The sequence below is a fragment of the Manis javanica genome, chromosome 4 (assembly GCF_040802235.1).
Source record: "Manis javanica isolate MJ-LG chromosome 4, MJ_LKY, whole genome shotgun sequence".
NCBI lineage: Eukaryota > Metazoa > Chordata > Mammalia > Pholidota > Manidae > Manis > Manis javanica.
In genome coordinates, this window is record NC_133159.1 from 129,211,140 (window position 1) to 129,233,999 (window position 22,860).

Below are 22,860 nucleotides of genomic sequence, written 5' to 3' on the forward strand. Positions count from 1 at the left end.
CCTCCCACTCCCCACTCCCATCGACTCAGCTTGCAAATTGCTTGCCCTTACTTGTCATGGCGACTGGCCAGCTTTGTGCCAGGAGCCTCGCAGGGGTTGCTGGGATTGGGGTTTTCCCCTCCCATGTGCTCGGACTGGCGCTAAAAGTTTTGAGCTCCTCAAAAGTCCAGAGCCATCATCCTGGCTGCAGGTGGCCGCTGAGTTCCCGGGTTACCTGGTGCCCGGCCTCGGAGCGTACTTCCCAGGACGGTGACACGCCCACTTGAGGTTCGGGTAAGCTCTTGACTGAGCCTGATGAGTCCTCTCTGAGTCATGGGCTCTCGGCTCGGTGTATTTTCAGCTTGGGAGAATCGTGGGGTCTGGGGGTGGGGCATTGGGGACTTGGCGATTTGGGGGGATGGAAGCTTCGCTGGCCGCAGCAACACAGGAATGCAATGTTGGGAGGCCTGAGTGTAGATATTAGGACCAGCAAAGTCTAACACTTGGGCAGGGAGGGGAGTGGGACTTTGAGGAACACTGAGCCGACCTAAGGGTTTTTTCCTTACCCCCACGCCCCATCTCCCATCCCAGTGCCAGGTGTGGGCAATCCTGAAATTAAGACCCACAAAGCATCAGAGGCTGAGGTTTTCGGATCTCGGAACTTTGATAACTCGTGGCTCGAGATTTTTGAGCCCTTGGCATCCTGGTGGAACCTCGGGCTCGATTCCGGAATGCTCTTTCGGTGTGATCCGAGAAGCCAAGCTGCTAAGGGTCCCGAAACTTCCGGACCTTTGTCCTTCCTGGAGTGGTATTTCCAAACTGGTCCCTGGCTCCGCTAGGTGGAGAAAAAATCCAATTAAAGGCTGTCCGTCGTGGAAGTGAAAAGTATTAAACAACAGGCTTGCCCGCGAAGGAGGGGAGAACTATTCCCGGTGTGAGAGGCCCGGGAGCTCTGTTATTGTTTGGCTCTACATTAACATTTCTGCCTCTTGAGGTAGCATTTCCGGTCTCTTTTTCTGTTTTTTTTTTTTTTTTTTTTTCGGAGCAGCTCAATATTCATTCAATGAGGGGGAAGTAGACAGGGAGAAATTCTTTTAGACGGGTTCCTATTACTTGCGGAGTGATGCTGCTAACCCTAACTCTGCTGTCTTTTGGGTTTTTTTCCCCCTTCTTCCTGAACTAAGTTAGTGCTTTGGGGAAGGAAGGAGTATTTGTTTTGGTGCAAACCTCAATCCCTGCCCCTTTTTGAATGGTGTGTTCTATCCCGGTCTAGTGCAATCTGGGCGGACGCTACCATTGCTTGGAACAGGTTTTTTTTTAAGTGTGCAGAAGGCAAACCCTGGGTATTTTCGAGAATGGGTACATTTGAGAACTAAATATTGAAAGAGTGTAACAACGGGTGGTTTGTTTGTAGCAGAGAAACAATTTCTTGTATTTGGATTTGGGCTGAGCCATTCCAGTTTCGGACGCAGACTGGACGTCGTGAAGCGGAAGGGGCGGGCCTCGGAGGGGGCGGGCCCCGAGGGCCTAAGGGCAGCCCTCCGGTCCTGGCTAGTTCTCGCCTGTGGGAGGCGGCGGAGCCCGCGTTGGGGCCCCGTGCGAACCTGCTTCTCCCCCATCTTCATCACTAAGGTGCGGTTGTTTCATGCAGCGGTCACTTACCACTCAACCTGCTAGGTACCAGACACTGCGTAGTACTTACGTGCTTTTTTTTTTTCAAAATTGAGGTAGCACCTACACGCACTGCAACTAGACGAATTTGGCAACTACCGTGTAACGCCTATCAAAATGCAGAACATTTCATCGCCCCAGAAAAGTTTCTCATGCCTCTTCCCAGTCTCTGACCCACATCTTTATTTTGATTTGTGTCACCGCGGATTACTTTTGCCTGGTAGAGAACGTCGTAACAAATGGAATCATACAGCATGCGCTGTTTTGTGACAGGCTTCCCTACGGCATAATGTCTGTGAAATTCATCCATGCTACTACTGCGTGTGTCAGTATTTTGCTCCTTTTTGTGTAGTATATTCCATTGGATGAATGCATCATCGTTTATCCATTCTCCGTTTGATGGCCGTTTGAGTTTCCATTTGGGGGTTATTTTGAATAAAGCTGCTAACATTCTTGCACAATTCTTTTCTTTGGTCATGTGTTTTCACGTTTCTTGGATAACTTTAAGACTGGAATTGCCAGGTCAGAGAGTAGATATATATACTAACTTCATACAGAGATAATTTTTTAAAGTGGTGGTACCATTTTACACCCCCCATCAGCAAGATACTTCCTTCCTCACATTTGGTTGCCATTCTTTTAACGTGGTATATCATGATTTTTTAATTGTTCACTATGTTCAACAATTCATGGGGGTGCTGCTTATTGGCTGTCATATGCCAAGTGGTTCTTCAAGTCTTTTCCCCATTCTTAAAATTGGTTTATTTGCTTTTGTTTGTTGAGTTCAAGGAGTTCCTTTTATATTCGGGATAGTCTTTTGGTAGATAAACGTGTTTTTTTATCCTGACCTGTTGCTTGCCTATTTGCTTAATAGTGTCTTAGAGGAGCAGAAGATTCATCTCCTTCTAAGTATTTGCTGTGACCTGTTTAAAATCTTTACTTACCCCAAGGTCATGAAGATCCTCTAGTATATATTCTTTCAGAACCTCTATTATAGAGGTTTAGGTTTTACACGGAGGTCTATGACCCATAATTAATTGATTCATTTTAAAGTTTTTTTTTCATGGTGTGAGGCAGAGGACAAGATTCTGTTTTTTTTCCCATGTATGGAGGTCCAGTTTTTCTAGCTCCGCTTGTTGAAACAGCCTTCCTTTCCCCACTGAACCACTTTCCATTAAAGTGCTTGGTCCATTTCACTTAACGCAATTATTGTAAGGTTTGGGTTTAAGTGTACTCTCTTAGTATTCTATTTCTCCTTTGTTCTTGTTCTCTTAAAACATTTGAGGAAGAAAGAATACTAGTCTTCCACAAATTCTGAGGGAATATCGAGGAGGTAACATTCCCCAACTCATTTTATGAAGCCAGCATAATACACCAAAACCAGACAAAGACATTACAAGAAAAGAAAATTTAGACCAATATTCCTGCTAATATAAGCAAAGACCTGACAAATTCTAACAAATCAAACCTGGTAATACATAAATATGATAAAGGTATCCTGACCAAGCAGAGTTTATCCCTGGACTGCCAAGATGATTTAACATTCAAAAATAAGTCAGTGCAATTTGTCACTTTAACAGATTAAAGTATAGAACTCTTATAATCATCTTAACAGATAGCATAAAAAGCAGTTGACAATATACACCTATTCATGCTTCACAAAAAAAAGAAAGACCAACCTCCCAGCAAACTAGGAAAAGGAAAACTTACTCCATCCGATAAAGGGCACCTCCAGTCAAGTTACCATTCACAACATACCTAATAGTGACAGACTGAATGCTCTTCCTCTAAGATCAGGCACTAGAAAAGGATTTGACTCTCACCACTTCTGGAGGCATGAGCCAGGAGGCAAGAAAAAGAAAACCATGGGAAAATTAAGAAAAATGTTTTATTCACAGATGTGTACACACAAAATTCTTCATTTTAAAACTATCAGAACAAATCAGTGATTATAGCCACGTCACAGGTTTCAGAGGCAATATATGTAAATTGCATTTTTATATAATTCCAACCACTGAATCTGAAATTGGAAAATGAATTTTAAAAGCAGTGCAATTTATAATAGCATCCAAAAACATGTGTGTTCGGGGATAAATGTAACAAAAGATGGGCAGGAACTCTATTAAAAATTATTAAATATTGCTGAAAGAATTTAAGGAAGATTTAAATAATGGAGAGATACCATGTTTGTGGTTTGGAATGCTTGGTGGTAAATTGGCAGTACTCTGCGAAGTGATTTGATTCAATCCCAATCAAAATCCTAGCGAGCTTGTTTGTAGAAATTGACAAGCCTATTCTAAAATGAAAGAGTAGTATGAAGTTGGAGGTTTTAAACTACCTGACATCAAGATTACAATATAGCTACACTAGAACAACAACCAAGGAACATAAGAGTTCAGGAAAAGACATACTAAGTGTAGCCAGGTGATTTTTGTACAAAGGTCCCAGTGAAAATCAGTGGGAAAAGAAAGTCTTCAAAAATGCTGAACATCTAGGGCGGGAAAATGGACTTTTTAACTCCTACCTCACCATACATAGTCATTGAGGGTGGATAATAGACCTAGATGTAAAATAAATAACTTATGGGAGGGGGTGGGGGGACACAGGAAAGTACCTTTTCTTGGTAGGGGTGAGTCACAGTTTTATCAAAATTTGTCACATTTTATAATCAAGGCAGTATAGTTAGACTTGTGTATTTCACTTTAGTTTTGCTCAAACATCTGTGGGGTTGTGGGAGTGGCTAGAGGTATAGACGAAGCGGCTTAGAGGTATTCAAGCTCCTAAAACTGGGTGATGAGCACATGGGGGTACATTATTCTCTTTACCTTTTTATATGTTTGAAAATTTTTCTGTAATAAGCCTTACTTTTCTTGTTTAGATATTTTTATTTTGGAAAAATATAACATAATACTCGTTCCTACCAAATTATTATAACAATGTTTTATCTTACTTGTGTCTGCATTTTAGTTACACATGTAAGTATACCATCTTTTCTTATTTTTGTTAATAAAGCTAAAACCTCATTTGACTCTCTCCCCAGTCCATGAACATAGATGTTATCCCCCTCTCTCTGGGACAAATTCTGGGACCATAACTATCACAGTTCTGTACATTTTTATCCTTGCCTGTCTTTTATGCTTTTACATACATGTTTAATAAGCAATAGCGTTTTCTCTCTTTAGTTTATGTAAACTACTTACCATGTTTTGCTTTTTTCCTGCAAGTTGTATTTTTTACTCGACATAAGTTAGAACTGTATCTGCTTACACATACATAGATAAGTTCATTTCCTTAAGCTGCTGTGGTAAATTTCTCTTGTGAGTGAGCGTACCATCTTTCATTTAGTTATTTTCTATTGATGGATAGTAATGTTTCTTTTCACTTCCCATGAGCAACAGCATGACATGTGCCCTGCACAATTGTTTTCCTAGGGAGTCTATTAGAAGTGTTTTTACTGAGTAGTAAGGTGCTTGTGTTTTCAGTCTTAGCAGACACTGTGTTACTACTTTCCAGAATCAGTTTTTTTCCCCCAGTCTCATACAGCTTTCAGCCAGAATTTTTTTGCACCAGACTCTGGATGATGCCATGGGAGCATGGTTATTTAGAGCTTGGGTGTGGCTTCAGACAGTCCAGGTTCAAATCACTGGCCCTGCTCCTTAGGAGCTTTCTGAACCTGGGTAAGTGACGTAATTTCTTTACCCTCAGTTCCTGAAGGTGATGATGTTATCTACCTTACTGGCTTTTTAAGAGGACTGACGAGATAAGCCACTGAAAGCAGTGGGCCCTAAGAGGGCCTATAAGCAGCTGGTGGCTTACCCTCCTTTGAGTCCCAGCTGAGTTTATTACCATCCCACCAGGGCTGCCTGTCTGTCCAGCCTCCTCAACCTTTCAGGTGGTCTATTTCAGCTTCTGACAATTCAGTATCGTGGCCTCCCGATACCCACACCCATGGGAAGGAAGTACCTGCTCTGAAAAGTTTTCCTAGTGATGACTGCCTGCTTTTTTGAGGAAGAAACTGAGAATTTAATTAATACCATGGACAGAGAGATAGACTTCCTCTGTCCATGGGTCTGTCTTCCTCCCAGTGGGATTGAGGCTTGGGCCCAGCATCCCAGGACAGTCCCTCCGGGCATGTTTACTGAACAGAGTTCCCTGGAGGAGGTGAACTAGCATTACTGGGGGCAGTACCACAAATGCCCCACCTACTCATCATCACGAAGCTCTTGCTCTGGAATAACAATACAGAACAAATGAAATGGAACGATCATATAAACAAACATTTGTTGAGCTCATATGCCAGGCACTTTTCTTTTTACACATCCCATAATATGTAGGGTACAATTTTATAGCAAAGGACACAAAGGCACAGAGAGGTTAAGTAACCTCCCAAAGTTAAGCAACGATTAGAATGTAAGCCCTGGGATGCAGGCCTAGCCTGTCTGCCTCCAGAGCCTAGGCTCTGCTACAGCTGCCCCTGGGCCCTTTGCACTAAAAACACACAGATAAGTAAAACTCAACTATATAGGAAGAAGCCAAAGGTTAGCCCCTTGAGATAGGTATGGTCATGCAGCAAATTTAAGTAACATAATAATGTCAAACATAGGACTTCTGACTTGTGGGCCCCTTCCTGAGCAAATGTGGGGATCACTCCCCCTGCCGCCCTGTCTGTCCTTCCTCCACGCACATGCATAGTCCAACTCCCACCAATGTTGGGAGCTATGATAAGTAGCCATTTGCCAATATCTCATTTGAAGGGCTTACATCAGCCAAAATCTGCATCTGTAGCCCTAGCTGATTACCAATGAACTCTGCAGAGTAGTCTGATGAAGCAAGCATCTTGCTTCTAGATGGTTGAATGGTCATTTCTAATAAAAGCTCATTCACTTACCTTTGTTTACTGTGGATCAGTTACCTAACCTCTCTGAGACTCAGCTCCCTCACCTGTCAAGTGGCAGGTGTGGTTATTGGGACAAATAAGATAAACCACGTGAAAGGATTTTAAGTAGGTAAGAAAGCATGTCCTGTATCAACATGAAGGTGGGGTAAATGTTAAGAGAGATTAGAAAGCCGCTAGCTGGGGGATGTTTGTCAGTGCCATGCAAGATAAAAGTTTAATGAAAGGGATATTTGCAGCATGTTTCTTAGCAAAGCTGATGACAAATTTGGCATCAAGAAAGACAGTGTGATGAAGCCATTTGAAAGCTGGCCTGGGAGGCGGTGAGATGACAGCACATAGACTGGCCGAGGACCCTAGCCCAGACCGGAGCTGCCCCTCTGGCCTCCTTGCTCCTCTGACCACTCACAACTTGCTCGTGGCCTGGGCTCTTAATGATTCACCACAGTAGGCCCAGCCAGATACACAGCATTATGCTAATTCTGTGAAGAACAGGAAAGGTATCAGATGGTAAAAGTACCATGAGAAATAAAACAGGATGACAGAGTTTGGCTGGCAGCCTTTGAGTGGTCTGGTAAAACATCCGTGAGGAGGGTGTGACATTCAAGATTGAGGTCTCAGTGAGGAGCCTCCCCTGCAGTAGTGGCCGGACCAGTGTTCCCAATAGGTCGGGCCACCAGTTGAATGAACTGGGGAGCAGTTGAGGATCAGAGAAGAGCAGCCTGTGTAACTGGAGTATCAAGCACTGGGGAAGGGAGAGAGCCAGGAGGTGGGATCAAAGAGGCAGGCAGGGGTCTGGGCTGAGAAGCCAGCCCACGGGAGTGTGGGTGGGTAAGGGGTGAGTTCGCTGTGAGTGGACCAGGTGGGGAATGTGGAGGTCAAGGGCAGTGCCCTCCCCCAGACAGGGTGGGCTGAGAGTTACTTCATCCTTATGGGAAGGAGGACAGAAGTAGGGTACACTTCTAGGAGAGCTTGTGGATTCAGTGGTGGGAAGGTTGGAAGAAGTACTTCTCTGGTTATCTTTTCTCCTCAAGGATGTGCAGGGAGGCTAGTGAGGGGTGGGACAGGAGCAGCCTGGACTGTGGCAAGGAAACAGTTGGAGAGAGAGGGCGAAGGACTGCCCTGCTCCTCAGGAAGTCGGGAGACTGCTGCATCTCAGACCCTGTAAAGGTGGTGATGCGGGGAGTCCCTCCTGCCTCAGGGTTGGGTGTGTCCCATGCTGGATCCTTACTTTAGCACCCCCACCCCCCCACCCCGTCCCCACAGCAGCCACGCTGCCTTCAGGGGAGCTGAAATGGAGCATCAGCAGTCAGAACTCAACATTGAGCCCCCTCTGAGCCAGGAGACCTTTTCAGACTTGTGGAAACTGTAAGTGGAGATCCCAAGGGAGGGGCAGGTCCGCTGCCAGCCTCTAATAACCACTGCCCCTCCCACCCCAGTCCCAGCCCTCTAGCAGAGGCCTGTGGAAAGCAAAAACCAGTACTGACTTTCTGCTCTTGTCTTTCAGACTTCCCGAAAACAATGTGCTGGTAAGAACTGAGGTGGGACCAGGGGGTGCAGGGCCAGGGGGCTGGGACCTGGCCTCTCACTCTTGCTTCTCCACTCCACAGTCCTCTGAGCTGTCCCCACTGTCCCCAGAGGTGGACAAACTGCTGCTGTCCACAGAAGACATTGTGAACTGGTTAGGAGAAGGTCCAGATGAAGCTCCTGCACCAGCAGCTCCTGCACCAGCAGCCCCGGCATCAGCCACTTCATGGCCCCTGTCATCCTTTGTCCCTTCCCAGAAGACCTACCCTGGCAGATATGGTTTCCATTTAGGGTTCCTGCATTCCGGGACAGCCAAGTCTGTTACCTGCACGGTCAGTGGCCCCGAGGGCTGGCTTCCACCTGACTATTTGAAGCCCGACTATATTCCCCCTGGGTTTTCTGTTCCTCACTTTGGGATTCCTCTTCACCCTTTGGCTTGTCAGGCCTTCTCCATTTTTACCTATTCAGTCTGTGACCTCTGGCCTCTCTCTCAAAGTAGAATTTGCTCCCTTGACCTTACGCTTTCATCCTTCCCATCCTAACGCTCAGCATCTGTCATGGAGCCATGGAATTTTTCTTCTTTTTTCTTCACTCGCATTCATTCGTTGGCTTTTGTAAATAGGCTTCTGGCATGTCGACCCTGACCCTGCCATCGCTAGCTACCCTCCCCGCACTCAGTACATGGCTTCCAGTCAGTGCTTAAGCAGTGTCTGTTCATTTGACCCCCTGGGCACTTGTCCCTGACTGTCCTTTCATTCTTTCCCCTTCTTTCCCTCCAGTACTCCCCTTCCCTCAACAAACTGTTTTGCCAGCTGGCAAAGACCTGCCCAGTGCAGCTGTGGGTCAGCTCGCCACCCCCGCCCGGCACCCGTGTCCGCGCCATGGCCATCTACAAAAAGTCAGAGTACATGACAGAGGTGGTGAGGCGCTGCCCCCACCATGAACGCTGCTCTGACTACAGTGATGGTGAGTGGTCGGAGCCGCAGGTGGGAGATGGGACAGGGCCCTGTCTCCTATCCCCAAGTCCCTAAGCCCCTAATTCTTCCTTTACTGCTTTCAGGTCTGGCCCCCCCTCAGCATCTCATCCGGGTGGAAGGAAATTTGCGTGCTGAGTATTTGGATGACAGGAACACTTTTCGACATAGTGTGGTGGTGCCTTATGAGCCACCTGAGGTCTGGTTTGGCAACTGGGGTCTCTGGGAGGAGGGGGCTGGAGGGGTTTGTCAGTGGCCATCCTGGTCGGAGATAGGGGTGGTTCTTGCTAATAAGAAGGTTCTCCTGCTTTCTTATTTGACGTCCCCACAGCAATGTGAGGTGTGCAGAGCACATAGGCTGTCCCCATACTATAGTTGAGAAAAATGAGGTTTACAGAGGCTGCAGGCCTGCAGAGGCTGGGTTGCCTTACCTTGTGCCTCTCTCCCAGGTCGGCTCTGACTGTACCACCATCCACTACAACTTCATGTGTAACAGTTCCTGCATGGGTGGCATGAACCGGCGGCCCATCCTCACCATCATCACACTGGAGGACTCCAGGTGAGGACCTGTTGGCCACCTGACCCCAGGGCTCTCTCCCGTGCTACCACCCCTTCATCCCACTCACCTCCGTCCCTGTGTACGGACTCTGCTCTGCTGCTCCCTCCCAGTTTGCTGTAGCCTGAGGACCTGTCTCCTGTGGCTTCTCAACATGCCTAGAGCTGGGGCTTAGGCTCCACGCAGGATGCGGGCAGTCAGGAGGAACCGGGGCCCACCCTCCTCACTGCCTCCTGCTTTCCTCCACTTTACTCCCCCTCACCTGGGTAGTGGCAATCTGCTGGGACGGAACAGCTTTGAGGTGCGTGTTTGTGCCTGTCCTGGGAGAGATCGGCGCACAGAGGAAGAAAACTCCCGCAAGAAAGGGGAGCCCCGCCCCGAGCCACCCCCTGGGAGCACCAAGCGAGGTAAGCAGATGGGGCAGAAGGCGGAGAGTGTGTGGTCTGGCCCAAAGTTCATCTTTTTTCCTCCCTTTCCTTACCTCTTTCCCAGCACTGCCCAGCAACTCCAGTTCCTCTCCCTCACAAAAGAAGAAGCCACTGGACGGAGAATATTTTACCCTTCAGGTACCAAGTCTTACCCAATCCACCCCACTCTTCCCCTTCTGTGGGACTGAATGAGAGAAGATATAAATGCAGCAAATATGAGCTTAGGTCCGTTTCTTCTATCCATCCTTTCCCCTGTTACTGACCTTGACTCTTACAGTTAATGCTATTGGGTTGAAGATTTAAATTTCAAGTCAACACTCACAATACTATTTTTCTTATTGACTGCTTTTCCTACTATTAGGACATCTGCCTTCAAGGCAGTGGTACCTGGAGACAGGGGCTTCTGGTTCTGGCCTAACTTCAGAATCCCAACTGGCACGCTACCATACATTTTGGAGGACCATCTTTCAAAGAGAAAATTGTTCAAAAGAGCATGAAAATGGTTCTCTGACTTTGCCTAATACTCCTTTATCCCCTTCCTTCCCTGCCACAGATCCGTGGGCGTGAACGCTTTGAGATGTTCAGAGAGCTGAATGAAGCCTTGGAGCTGAAGGATGCCCAGACTGGAAAAGAGGCCGGGGGTAGCAGGGCCCACTCCAGGCGAGTGTCTTGGGTCCCCTCCCAGCCCCACCCCATTGCCTTCCCATGTTGGAAAGTCATGGGGTTCCATTCTAATCCTACCTTCAAGGTAAAAGACAACTGACCCCCCCCTCTCATTGGGTCCCCGCCCTGCTCAGACATTCTTTAGTATTCCAGTTGTATCTTAACAACCACTTTCCTGCCTCAAGGAGTCCACAAAGCCCTCAAGCCCAGGGATGCTCATGGATATTTCTTGCCATTTCCAGCAACCTCTAGCTCAGCTAGGGTCTCAGAATAGGAACCTGGTGACTGTGTGGAAGTGTTGGACACAGCCAGGGTGAAGGGTCAGATCCATAACCCTGCCGAGTACTGGCAAGTCCTGCATGGGCTTGTTCCTTTCCCTCTTAGGCTCAGTTTCCTTGTTTGTCAAATAGGGTAAGGGAGGATGAAGAGAGAAATGCATAGGAGCACCCCGAGGCACTCAGTAATCATTTCTGCCACTGTTGACCATTTTAGCTTAAATTCCCCATGCTCCGGGCCCAGGGTCTCTCACTCATGCGATGTCATCTCTTCCCCTACCCCTCTGCCTACCCACAGCCACCTGAAGTCTAAGAAGGGGCAGTCTACCTCCCGCCATAAAAAACTGATGTTCAAGAGAGAAGGGCCTGACTCAGACTGACATCCTCTGCGTCCTGAGCCTCATTGACCTTTGCCCCCGCCCCCCTTCCCTGGTGCTTGAACACATCTGCTCGGTGTGTTACTCTGCTTCTTACAGGTGTGCCTCAGAAACCCCCTGGGATCCTTTGGTTTGCCCTGGCCCGGGGCTCTGCTAAAGAAGTCGGCCAGCACTGATGGTTTTTAGGGGGAGGTGGGAGAAGTGGGAGCATTCCAGCCCGCTTTTAAGGTTTTTACTGTGAGGATCACTGGGAGAGGTAGGGAAATGTTCCTGCGTGTAAGGAACATTTTAGAACCAGCCATATACTGGGTCGGAAGCCCAGTTCTCTGCCATACTCATTAGTTGTTTTTCTGTCTTCATTGTCCACTTTTATAAAATACTGAGGATCATGCCTACCTCACCAGGTTTGCTGTGAGGGTTATTGAAATAATGTATGTATGTCTGGCCCCAAAACGACCATTCATTCCATAATGTCTGGGACTTGGTGCCTTCCTGGGTGCTAGTTCCCTGTGCCCATTGGTGGATAGGTTGATGGTTTCTCTGACTGGGCAGCTGTTAAGGGAAAGGAATTTCCAACCCCCTTCCCTGCCCATCTAACCTCTTGGTGAGCCTCAGCACCTAAGAGGAAATCTTACCCCATCCCACATCCTGGAGGATGCTGTCCTTGGTGTAGGATCTGTATTTACCAAGATCTGTATTACTGCCCCACGCTCAGGGTCGATTTCTTCTGCACTCTGCAAGGCTCGTCTGCATTTGTCACCCACATCCCTTCTCTTCCCTTTTTATATCCTGTTTTTATATTGATTTCTCATTTTACAATAAAACTTTGCTACCACCTGTGTGTCTGAGGAGTAGGTGCCAGTGCAGACTGCTTGGGGCTGACGGTACAGGGGTGAGTAAGGGGGGGACACTGGGTGACAGCCACCTGAGCCTCCAGGGAGTGTGGGCTAAGGGGCCCAATGCCGGGATTCCGAGAGGAGAACAAAAGCAGGAGACTGGGTCAGTCCGCAGGCTGCATGACAACAAGGGAGGAGAGAAGTCCATTCATAACTCGGGAACCAACTGGCCCTCCCCCCTCCTGCCAGGACTGGCACAAGGTTCTCTCCTGCCCCTGCTTCTAGGGTTGGGCTGCTTCCCCCTCAGCAGCCTCTTACCAAGGATTATGGGATTTAAATGTCTGACATAGTAAGCTCGAGTGTCTGGGGTGGCCATCTGCTCCATAGGAAAGGGACAGAATACCTGAGTTCCCCAGGGGAAAGAAGGTGGGTGGGTGCTACTAGGTGAGGCGAGAGAGCTGGGGAGGCCAGCCAGACAGGGTCCCAGAACGTGGGGGTGGCTAAGGTGAGGGCTGGGATGCGGGGCTGGGGCCTTCCCGGCATCCCCTCATCCTGGGCCTCATGCCAGGCAGTTGAATGAATTGAAGCTTTAGACTCTGCCAGGAAAACCTTTCAAAGGACTTCTTAGGGTAAAGAAGGGAGCCGAGGTTGGGGAGCTCAGTACCCCCAACCCGTCTTGTTCCTCAGTACTGCTGGCTCCCAGGGTGGGGGGCTGGGGCAAGCTCTCCCCATCTCCCATGGCTGCCCAAGCCAGTGCTTGGAGGGGTGGTCAGAGAGAGGAGACGGCTCGTCCTGCCTCCTCACTGGGGACAGAGGGTGGGGTGCTAAGATCCAGAGGGGCTTCTGGGGCCACTGTCCTCGGCCTTAACCAGCATCAAATGCCCGTGGGCATCCCTTGGCTTGCCTGAGGATCCCAGATGGCTGTGAAGTCACCAGCCTCCCTGGCCTCAAAGCTACCTTTTTTTCTCTCTCTGGGGAATGCCAAACACTCCCCAGAAAAGCTGGAACCACCTCTTTTTTTGTTTTGTTTTGTGTTGTTTTGTTTGTTTGTTTTTATTTTGGTCTCATTAATTTACAATTACATGAGGAACTATGTTTACTAGGCTCCCCCCTTCACCAAGTCCCCCCCACATACCCCATTAGTCACTGTCCATCAGCGTAGTGAGATGCTGTAAAATCACTACTTGTCTTCTCTGTGTTGCTGGAACCACCTCTTTTAGAGACCTTTAACTTCACCGTCTCTCACCGCTCACCAGGGCCTTGGGAAACCAGAGCTCTTGAAACTCATTCCCTCTCCTACAGAATGGTCACCATGAAGCTCCCTTACTGACCAGCATCTCACCCGCCACCACCCTACATTTCCCTAGATCGTGTCCACAGGCTGTTTTCACTTCTGCTATACTTAAGAAAGCAGATCTTTCTGGCTGTGCGATACCTCTGTGAGCTGATAGATTCCTGGACTAATTATGAGGCCTAGGTTTTCAGGCGAGTTCTACTATGAGCTGCATGACCTTTTGTGAGTCCCTAACCTCTCTGGTGCCACCTGCTCACGTGCCATCTGCTCATGGCCCTCTGGTTGTGTTCATTCAGTCATCTGTCTAGTCAGCAGACATTCACTGGTAGGTCACTCTGTGCCCAGCACTGTTCTGGGTTACGGGATGACCCTTGCCCTCCAGCTCAAAGAGCCCTACACCACTGAGATTTGGAATTAAAAAACACCTACTTGATTTCAGGAACAGAGGGTCCCCAGATGTGTGAGACCCAGCAAAAGCTGGACTCTGAGGACAATGTATACACATACATGCTTTCATTATTTTTTTTAAAAAAAACCTGGCATGCATCATAAAAATTAAAGACAAATTATGGAAAGAAAGCAAATTTGGTTAAAAGGTTAAATCCAGGAGCAGGGAATTTTTTAGTAAGTACATTAAAAAAAACTCAAGAGCTTGACGAAAAAAGAAAGCAAGGACCAGATGGTCCAATGTTACTATTCTGGGCCATGAGAAAAGAATGACATCACCCATTCATGTAAAATTACTGTGGATCATTAATATTAAGACATGATAAAAATACCAAAAAATCAGGAGCCAAATTGATAAAGAAATGCAAAAATTCTCAAAATAGTTAATGAACCAAAAGAATATTAACACTATAAGCAAGTAGGGTTTATTCCAGAAGCACAAAGTTGGTTTAATAGAGAATCTATCAACATAATTCATAACATTAACAAATTAAGGAAGAAAAATTGATCATATCAACATGCTCAAAGGAATTTGATTAAATTCCAACAGGCATTCCTTTACAAAAAACTTAATTAAACCAGGAATGTAGTACCAGTAAGTATTATAATCCTAATGGTTAAACACTGAGGCAATTTCAATTAAAATAAAGAACTAAAAAACTATATAGGGATGCCTGCTAACATGGTCTTAGAACATTCAAAAGGATCCCCCACAAAAAAAATTGGTGAAAATGTCTGCTTTTTTGATCATACAACTACCTAAAAACTCAGAGATCATAATAGAGATCTGATGGAATTAAAAGAATAAGGTAGAGAGTAGAGAAATATTTTTTATCTTCTTGTAGAAAGTACAGAAAAGAATGGAAAAAATCCATTCAAAATAAAACAATACAATATTAAGGAGTAATAATAAACAAAAATAAGCCCCAAGAAAATTAATGAGTTGCACACATAAAAAATAATGGTCCAAGACAAAATTAAACTAATAACAGATACTACACTTGATCTCAGCCAAAAGGCCGAGAAGCAATCCATCCAAGACAAAATTTATAGATCCTTATTTAAGGACATAAACCAAGCTTCAAACAAAAAGAATGTTCTTAGGTGGGAAAACATCCTATAAAAATCAGTTCTCCTAAAATAAAGATATATAATGCAATCCCAATTAGAATCCCAAGTTCTTGATGGTTTTGTTCTTGTAAATTGGATACATTTATAAATTTGTAGAGAAGACTACGTGCTCAAGAAAAGCCAATAGCTGTTTTAAAAAAAGAATAGGGTGAACCTACTTGCCTTGGTAGATATTAGAAAACAGCACTATCAGAATCAGATCACTATGACTCAGTGTATGAAATAGTACACAAGCCAGGGGCAGCAAGTAGTGAGTCCAGAAGTGATCATAGCATAGAGGAAATTTCATTAGATGGCCAAAGCTGGCATTTTAATGTAATGGGAATAAGTGATGTGTTCTTAAAAAGATTAAGCTGACACACCTGACAAAATAAAACTGGATTCCTACTTTACACCACAAATGAAAAGTAAACCAGATGAATTAAAATGAAGGTAAAAATATGAAACAAATCCTGTCCCCTCAAAAACTTCCAGAAAATATGAGAACTAAGTATGTTTGAAAGCCCAACACTTTAACAGTAAAAGAAACCAAACTTGGCAGAAGAGTCAACTGGGGTAATTTTTGCCATGTAGAAAACAGTTTATATATCTACAGCTGTCAAGGAGTCTAACAAATTAAAAGAATGACCCAGAGAAAAATATCATGCAACCACTTTTAAAAAGTGTTAGAGAACCTACGAAGTGTAGTGGACTTGAGAAATTTATCAAGTGAAAAAGATGCACAGAAGTGTGTATAACATCCAATTTTGAGGTCCATGACCAAAACCCAGTGAATTCGTGTGTGTGTGTACTTATGCCTTAATGATAAAATTGTGTATGTGTGTGTGTATATATATATATACATATATATATATATATGCATATGTAGTAAAGCTATTTTTCAAGGCAAATACTAAGGCCAATTCACTCCAACAAAAGTAAGCCCCAAGAAAATTAAATTAGCTCTAAACCCATCACCATATCACAATAAACACTGTTATGTAGACCTATACATTTTTTTTCTATGCTTGTGTGTACTTTTACCCAAAACTAAGATCATACTGTTCATATTTTGAGATGTTTCTCCAGTCAGTTTTTCTCACGTCTCTATAGGCATTTGCTGATGCTATCCTCTCTCACCCAGCCATCCATTCCTCAAGCCTCTCAGAAACCTTCCCTTCAAAGCCCACAACACAGTAGATGACCACTCTAAATGTTGTCGTTTCTCCCCTTCCTGGAAGTACATTTAGGTCTACCTTGTATGAGTTTCTCATGGGCTCCTCACCTCTCCGGTTAAGCTGGGGAGATCCTTGGGGGCAGGAACTCTGCCTCTTTCATAAGTGTGTCCTCACAGTGCCTAGAATGCACAGAGGCACTTTATAAGTTAAGCTACACAACAGGTAAGAGGCTTCCTGCGTCTCTTTGTACTGTGCAATCTCGAGATGGTATAGGCGAAGGGGGAATCTAGGAGGTAGATAGATGCTTGAACACAGGACGGAAAAGGTCAGAGCCAGGGAGTGGCTCCCAAGGCCTGGGTAACCCCTGAATCACCCCAATCCACCTTCCCAGGACTCTTCCAAATGCTCAGAAAGGAACAACCTGCACACAGGGCTTCATGTATGATATATATTTTTATATATACTTGCTCTGATTTTATTGTACTTTATCCTCTTTTTACAGTAGATCTGACACAGGCATTAAATAACTGTAGAGAGACCACAGGGGTGAGGGGAGTGCAGGAAAACATGGGGACCCGAAGGGAAGAGAATCGGATCCAGGGAGAGAGAAAGGGGAGGGTCTATCTGTGGGTAGGGCGTTGGGGATGCAGCATCAGAAAGAAAAGGGAAATTAGGGAGGTGAGGACATGAAGGGAATTGAAGGGCATTTTAAAGAGTTAAAACACCTTTATAACCAAGAACACAGGAGGCCCCTCGGTAAACGTTCTGTGGTCACTATGCGGTGCTTCATCAAAGTCAAGGGGTCTGAAGGAGCTGGAGCCAAGAAATTCAGAGCCTACACTGAGGCGATCTTTGCCACTTTCTGGCTGACATGCAGAGGAGAGGTAAGTCAGGAGTTAGTGATTAGTTGGTAACTTGGCTAACAGAAGCCAGAGGCTGGTGGGGTCAGCGCTGGGCCCTAGGGAAGAAGGTGGAATAATCCCATAGCCAGCTGATGTTTCCCAGGTGGCCACAGGGGACCAGGCCAAATGGCTGACCCTCCCCTGGGCTCCTGGGAAGTGGAACTTGGATATTCTGGGAAAGAGAACGGGGCGGGGGAAGGGAGCCATTGGCAAAAACAAAGTGGATATTCAGCCTAGGTCAACCCCACCCCTCTGAGGAGGGCCTCCTGGGGTGATTCAGAACAGAAAGAGAATTTTCAAGAAGAACCAAGTGGGGCTTCTCTTCTAGACCCTCATTCCCAGTTCAGGCAGTCACCATAGGGTTAGAAGCTGAATATGCCAGGAAATAGGGAAAAGGCCACAGACCCACCTTGTCCTCGAGTACAAAGGGCTGCCTTTCAGAGGGGAGAATGGGGATGAAGAGGAGGTGGGGAAAGACCTGCCAGAGGCGCCAGATAAATCAAAATCCACAAAGACAGCAACTGTGTAGACCAGGCAGAAAGTGTGGGAGATAAAGGTGAGTAACCACACTGGTGTCTGGAAGCTAAGGGGCAAAATGACACGTGTACATGTGTGTGTGTGGAGGTGGGCAGGCGGGCTTTTTCTATAGCTCTTAGGATAGGAGGGCCAAAGAGCTGGGTAGCTGTGGGGACACACCCTCACAGCTACACCAAAACCAGAATGGTTCCTAACTCTTGTGTGACCATCTTCAGATCCCATCTCCCTGACTGACTGATCTTGGGTCAAGAGATGGTGGAAAATGTATGAAGGCAGGGAATCGCAATGGACATCAGGCTGGGTTCTGAAGTAAAGGAAAAGGGTGTGAGGCCCAGACAAATCATAGCTCTGTTATAAAAAATACCTTTGGGGTGGGTGAAGGAGGGATCAGGCAGGGTCAGGGACATTCCAGAAGCATCCATAGGAAAGAGGTGGGGGCAGGAGGAAGGGGCCTCAGGTTTTGTTGATGCGGAGTTTGAAGGCCACACGGCCAGCGAACTTGTCTCGCTCATTGTCTGTGGCGATGTTGGCAGCATTGATGCGGCATTCCACATTCACCTCCACATTGGGGGTCACATTCAGGAACTTCACGGCCACCAGGGGCTGCGTGTAGTTCACCTGGGCCAGAGGAAGAGTGAGGGTCCAGGCCCTTGGCACCTCGGTCTCCTCCCCAAGGACCCATCCCCTCAAGGAGCAACATCCCTGGCCTCCCATGGGACTTACGTGGAACTTTTTGCCATAGTAGGGGAAGTACATGAGGTCGATGCTGCCATTAGCAGGGAACATGACAAAGCTGCCCAGATTCTCAACATCTTCGTCTCGCTGTAGGGATGCAGGAGGTTGGAGAAGAGCATGTCAGGGGTGGCAGGAGCCCTGAAGCTTGCCAGACTTCTCTTTGTTCCTTCACCCCAAATCACTGTCTCAAATGGGTTTCCCTTGAGCCGTGGGTCTGTGTGTGTGTGTGTGTGTGCATGTGTGCAGAAGGAGTCCTGTCTGTGTCATCAAACTGGGAAGTCCCAAAGGGCGCTAAAGATACTACAGCCTCCTGCTGGGCTCCCACCCCAAGTTCTTACCCCATCTGCAGGAATCGGTTTCTGGAGCAGAGCCAAAACAGAACAGATAAATGAGTAAAGAAGGGTTCAGTAGGAAGCCAGGGGGGCGGGTGAGTGAAGGGGGGCAGGAAGTTTCTAGAAAGGACAGAAGTAGGGGCAGTAGGGTTCCAAGGACAACTCAGTGGTGGCAGATGGTACTAACAGATCAGAAGCTACCAGACACCTAAAAAGAACTGAGGAGTTCAGAAGGAGAGCAGAAGACCTGGTTATCCGGGAACAGAGCAGAAGGTGGAAGGGCTAGGGAGAGAAGCCAGAGGCCAAGGCGTGGGTGGAGTCAAGGAGGCAGGCGTCTATCCACACAAGAGCAGGGTCCTACATTCTAGAGAGAAGCAAGAGGAGTGGGGGCCCCCTTGGAACCCACTCTTACCCCCTTGTCCCTATAGTTATGGGGCCTCTGGGAGCCAAGAAGTTAGAAAGAGGTGAGTGAATTACATGGAAACCATGAAGGACAATCAGGTGGGCCAGTGGCAAGGCCCCGCAAACTCACCTTCCCCACACAGGTAACACTCATGCTCTGATTTGCTCCTGCATAAAAGTTGATGACCTGGAATGAGGGGAGAGAAGTGAGGGTTAGGGAAAGAAGTTGTCAAAGACACAGTATTTGGCCGTCCACCCGTGGGACCCAGGCTCCAGTGGAACCATCTCTGTTCTCTCAGCCCCTGAACCAGCCCAAAACCTCTCTCATGCCCATTAGCCCCAGTGAGGGCAGGAAGCAACTGCCAGCAGATAGTGGCCCAAGCTCCATCCTCCGTTTTCCCTTGACAGGTACCCGGTTCATCTTGATGAAGACACAGGGCTGCCCAGTGCTGTAACCATAGTGGGTTGGGTCCCCGATGCCAGAGCAGTCGCCCAGCTGGGTCCTGTTGAACTGGCAGGCACGTTTCGGGTAGTTGAGGACTCCATTATCTGGCTGTTCATAATAGTGCCCAGGTCGGCAGGCATCATTCTTTTGAGCTTGGATGGAATCATTGTAAGCTAAGGAGGTGAGAGAGAGAGTCAAGGGCCTAATGGTCCACTTTCAGGGTCCCCAGTCCCCTGCGCAAGGTCCTGCACAGCCGCATCACTCGTCCCACACTCACGCTCCAAAAACTTATTGAGCTTCTGAACATGTTGGTCCCAGCTTTCAGTGTCACTGACGTTGACGATGACATCAAGGTTCTCAGTCTTGGGGCGAATCATCAAGCCTATAACCAACAAAGGCACAAGTGGGGAGTATATAGAAATGAAGGGCCACATACAGAGGGCAGAAGGCGGACACGGAAACAGCAGGGTGAGGGACAGCGTGAGGATCTGAGATGTCATCCTGTGAACATGCGCCCCTCCCCAGATCCCATAGGTCTCCGCTGTGGGAGATGGGAAGGAAGGCAGACTTCCCCACACAGGGTGACTGGACTGGTTCATCAGAACCAAACCTCTAAGAACTGTGAGTTCTTCTTAGCCTGTGAGTTCCATCGGAGGCTCATGGACACAAGAGAAGTTAGCGTGGCTGGTGGGGGGCCTCATCACTCACCCGGTGTAGCCAGCCGGTCCTGGTACTTGGGGGTATGGTCAGAGACAGTCTGCAGCATCACCCACATGGTGAGGGTGAACATAGCCGTAAGGAAGCCATAGAAGACGAGGTAGAAGAGGAGGATAAAGGCTAAAGAGGAGGAAACAGGGTCGGCAGGTTCAAGTCCCCCATGACAATCTCACCTCCCTCCACCTCCCTCTCCCACGCAGAGGCTCTGCACTGGGACGGGCTGCAGAGCCTTGGGGACATCTTCGAGACTTCCCCAGGGAGCAAAATGAGACAATCTGGAATCGGGCAGTGTGTCTGGCTTCAGTCCCGACTCCCAGCCCCTTCCTGGTGAAGTCCAACTCTGTGGAGGCCACAAGAGACCTCAACTGTTGTTGCTGGGCAACCCCAAGTATAGGCTCCAGTTATTTTGCCTCAGATTACATTCCCAACCTCTCAACCATTCATGGCCCTGAAAAGGCACATCTGTTGCCACTATATTGGTGCCCATGCTTAAAGCTGTCCAGCACGATGACTTTTTGAGTTGGCACTGGCCACCACTCACAACCAAACTCTCATCCTTCCCCTCAGAGTGTGGACCGTTACACTGAGAGTGAGATCTGCTCTCTCCCGGTGCCCCACAGAAGTCAAACGTTGAACACAGCTCCTATCTAGCTACAAAATCAGACACAGCTGTCCAGAAGCTCAACAGCCACCCCACCCCAAACTGAACACACAGCACCCAGGGAAGAGGCAGGGAGTAGAGGCAGAATCTCCCCACAGCTTTCCTGGCAGAGAGCAGGTCCTTAGTGGATGTGACACATCACTCCACTGCCCTCAGCCTAATGTAAGGGCCTGCCGTTTCCACCAGCCACGACCCCAGGCCTTCACCTCAGAAGACACTTCTTCTATGAAGCCTCCTCAGATTCTCCCATGCAATCATGGACATCCCCCAATTCCAGGGACTGGCCTTCGAGTTCCCTGAGGGCAAGGACTGCACAGGCCCACCTCAAGGGTGGGCTGACAGGGGCAGTGTTCAGTCAGCGTGCATGAACTGTAAATTCTGTCCTCTATAGGTCTTCTATGCTTTGACTTCCCAGCTTGACAATCCCTTTTGGAAGAATGCCACCACCCCTCACCTGCACCCATGCCCAGTATAGACAGACCCTCAATCAGACACAACTCTCTCCACACCCACTCCCGGAGTCCCGCCACGGTACAGGTGGGTCAAGTCTCAAGCCGCCCCAACCCCATAGGCACACTCTGCCCGATGATGTACGCAGCTCACCACTAGTGACCACTCCTTCCTCCGCTTGCGACATCTGAGCCAAACATCCAGCCTTGAAAACCTCACAGTGTCACCCCTCTCCAACAGCCCCCACTCACAAAGCCGCCGCAGAAAGCTCCACGCTGGGCAGTGGGATACAGACTACTTCCGCTGTGAAGAACCCACCCCCACTCCCCCACCTCTCCAAGACCCGCCCCCTCCTGAATGTTCCCAGGGTGCAGGGGATGGGCATGAGCTAAAAATAGACGGGCTTGGCTAACTAGTGAGAGCCGGAGGGGGGAAGGGGCGCTCTTCTGAGGAAGGGGAGTACGGCCGTGTGCATCGAACCTGCCCGGAGGGAGCGCGAGCGCCGCGGTGCCGACAGGCAGGCAGAGCCCGCGACCCCCCGCGCGAGGGGCTCCGCGGGGGGCGGGATGGCGGCAGTGACCTACTTTCTCCGCCTCCGCAGCGGCCGGCCAGGAAGATTAGACCGGCGATTCGACCCCCTCCCCGCCTGGAGCCTGGCAGGGGGGCCGGACGCCAGGGACCCGGGAAGGCAACTGGAGCTGAGCCGGCGGGACCTCGTGCCCCTGGGGCGTCGCCCCGCGGATTTCCACCCGCCCCTCGCGCGCGACCGGCCCCGCGTACCCCAGCTGGTCCCGGTGCGGCCCATGAACTGGTGCGTCCTCGGGTTCCACACGAACTCCTTCCACTCCTCAACCACCTGCCCGCAGCTCTTCTTCTCTTTCTGTATGACCATCTTGGCGGCGGGAGGCGAGTCTCGCGCAGTGTGGGGGGCTGCGGAGAAGCTGGGGTGCGGCGCACTGAAGCCCCTCTAGCACCGGAAGCAAAGGCAGCGAGGGCGATAGAGACCCTCCTCAGATATGCAGCTGCTGCAGATTCCGGGGCGCACGGCCACGCTCTGCGGGGTCCTGGCAGAGCAGCGTAGGATGCACTGATCCTAGGCCCCACCGACCGCGATGAAAAGGGGGATTTCAGAGCAGAGGAGGATGAAAAGGGGAAGGGGTGCTAATGCAGTCTCACCCTCCAGATCTCCTAACGAAAATGGATGCACAAATAGACGGCTGCAAAACCCAAGCGAAATGCAGAAAAAAACGGGGTGCAAGGAGGCAGGAAGAAGTGGGGGAGGGGGCCGCCCCTAAAACCAAGATGCAGAGAGGCTGTGGAGAGGGGCCAGGTGACCGCTCAAGGCTCTTCCACCAAGTGGAGACCGCCACTCCGCTGGTGGCTCGTTCGCGGGGGTGGGGTAGGGACGCGCAGTTGGGGAACAGCCGGAGATCTGGGGTGGGTTCCCGAAGCAGAGGCTCCGCTCCTCAG

General features: G+C 48.6%; 2 protein-coding genes and 1 pseudogene across 5 annotated transcripts; 1 reads left to right on the forward strand and 2 right to left on the reverse strand.

Annotated features, from left to right (window-relative positions):
* The first annotated feature begins 122 nt into the window (after window positions 1-122).
* TP53 (tumor protein p53) lies at window positions 123-12,179 on the forward strand. Of its 3 annotated transcripts, none has more exons than XM_017671764.3 (11): window positions 123-273; window positions 7,811-7,912; window positions 8,052-8,073; window positions 8,155-8,403; window positions 8,851-9,037; window positions 9,132-9,244; window positions 9,495-9,604; window positions 9,872-10,008; window positions 10,094-10,167; window positions 10,583-10,689; window positions 11,266-12,179. In XM_017671764.3, the coding sequence occupies exons 2-11, from the start codon at window positions 7,839-7,841 to the stop codon at window positions 11,345-11,347; spliced, it is 1,155 nt and encodes a 384-aa protein (XP_017527253.1). In that variant the 5' UTR covers window positions 123-273; window positions 7,811-7,838; the 3' UTR covers window positions 11,348-12,179. The 3 variants fall into 3 exon arrangements, with proteins under 3 accessions (XP_017527253.1, XP_017527254.1, XP_017527255.1); XM_017671765.2 differs by having other exon boundaries at window positions 7,814-7,912; XM_017671766.3 differs by having other exon boundaries at window positions 123-267.
* A 2,680-nt stretch (window positions 12,180-14,859) lies between these two features.
* LOC118974091 (U2 spliceosomal RNA) lies at window positions 14,860-14,952 on the reverse strand (annotated as a pseudogene).
* A 1,691-nt stretch (window positions 14,953-16,643) lies between these two features.
* Window positions 16,644-22,855, reverse strand: ATP1B2 (ATPase Na+/K+ transporting subunit beta 2). 2 transcript variants are annotated; one of them, XM_017671794.3, is made up of 7 exons: window positions 22,171-22,855; window positions 20,271-20,399; window positions 19,840-19,944; window positions 19,530-19,735; window positions 19,248-19,304; window positions 18,372-18,470; window positions 16,644-18,266 (listed from the first exon to the last, which is right to left on the reverse strand). In XM_017671794.3, exons 1-7 carry the CDS (start codon window positions 22,280-22,282, stop codon window positions 18,102-18,104), a joined length of 873 nt encoding a protein of 290 aa, XP_017527283.1. In that variant the 5' UTR covers window positions 22,283-22,855; the 3' UTR covers window positions 16,644-18,101. The 2 variants fall into 2 exon arrangements, with proteins under 2 accessions (XP_017527283.1, XP_017527284.1); XM_017671795.3 differs by lacking the exon at window positions 22,171-22,855 and adding an exon at window positions 21,544-21,686.
* Window positions 22,856-22,860: the final 5 nt, after the last annotated feature.

Excerpts from the sequence above, each read along its gene's own strand:
- TP53 (XM_017671764.3), top strand. The coding sequence starts at position 7,839 with ATGGAGCATCAGCAGTCAGAACTCAACATTGAGCCCCCTCTGAGCCAG. Across the intron at positions 10,009-10,093 it reads CCCTGGGAGCACCAAGCGAG|CACTGCCCAGCAACTCCAGT; the intron begins GTAAGCAGATGG and ends CCTCTTTCCCAG. Across the intron at positions 10,168-10,582 it reads GAGAATATTTTACCCTTCAG|ATCCGTGGGCGTGAACGCTT; the intron begins GTACCAAGTCTT and ends TCCCTGCCACAG.
- ATP1B2 (XM_017671794.3), bottom strand. The coding sequence starts at position 22,282 with ATGGTCATACAGAAAGAGAAGAAGAGCTGCGGGCAGGTGGTTGAGGAG. Across the intron at positions 19,736-19,839 it reads GCTCAATAAGTTTTTGGAGC|CTTACAATGATTCCATCCAA; the intron begins GTGAGTGTGGGA and ends TCACCTCCTTAG. Across the intron at positions 18,471-19,247 it reads GTGTTACCTGTGTGGGGAAG|CGAGACGAAGATGTTGAGAA; the intron begins GTGAGTTTGCGG and ends GCATCCCTACAG.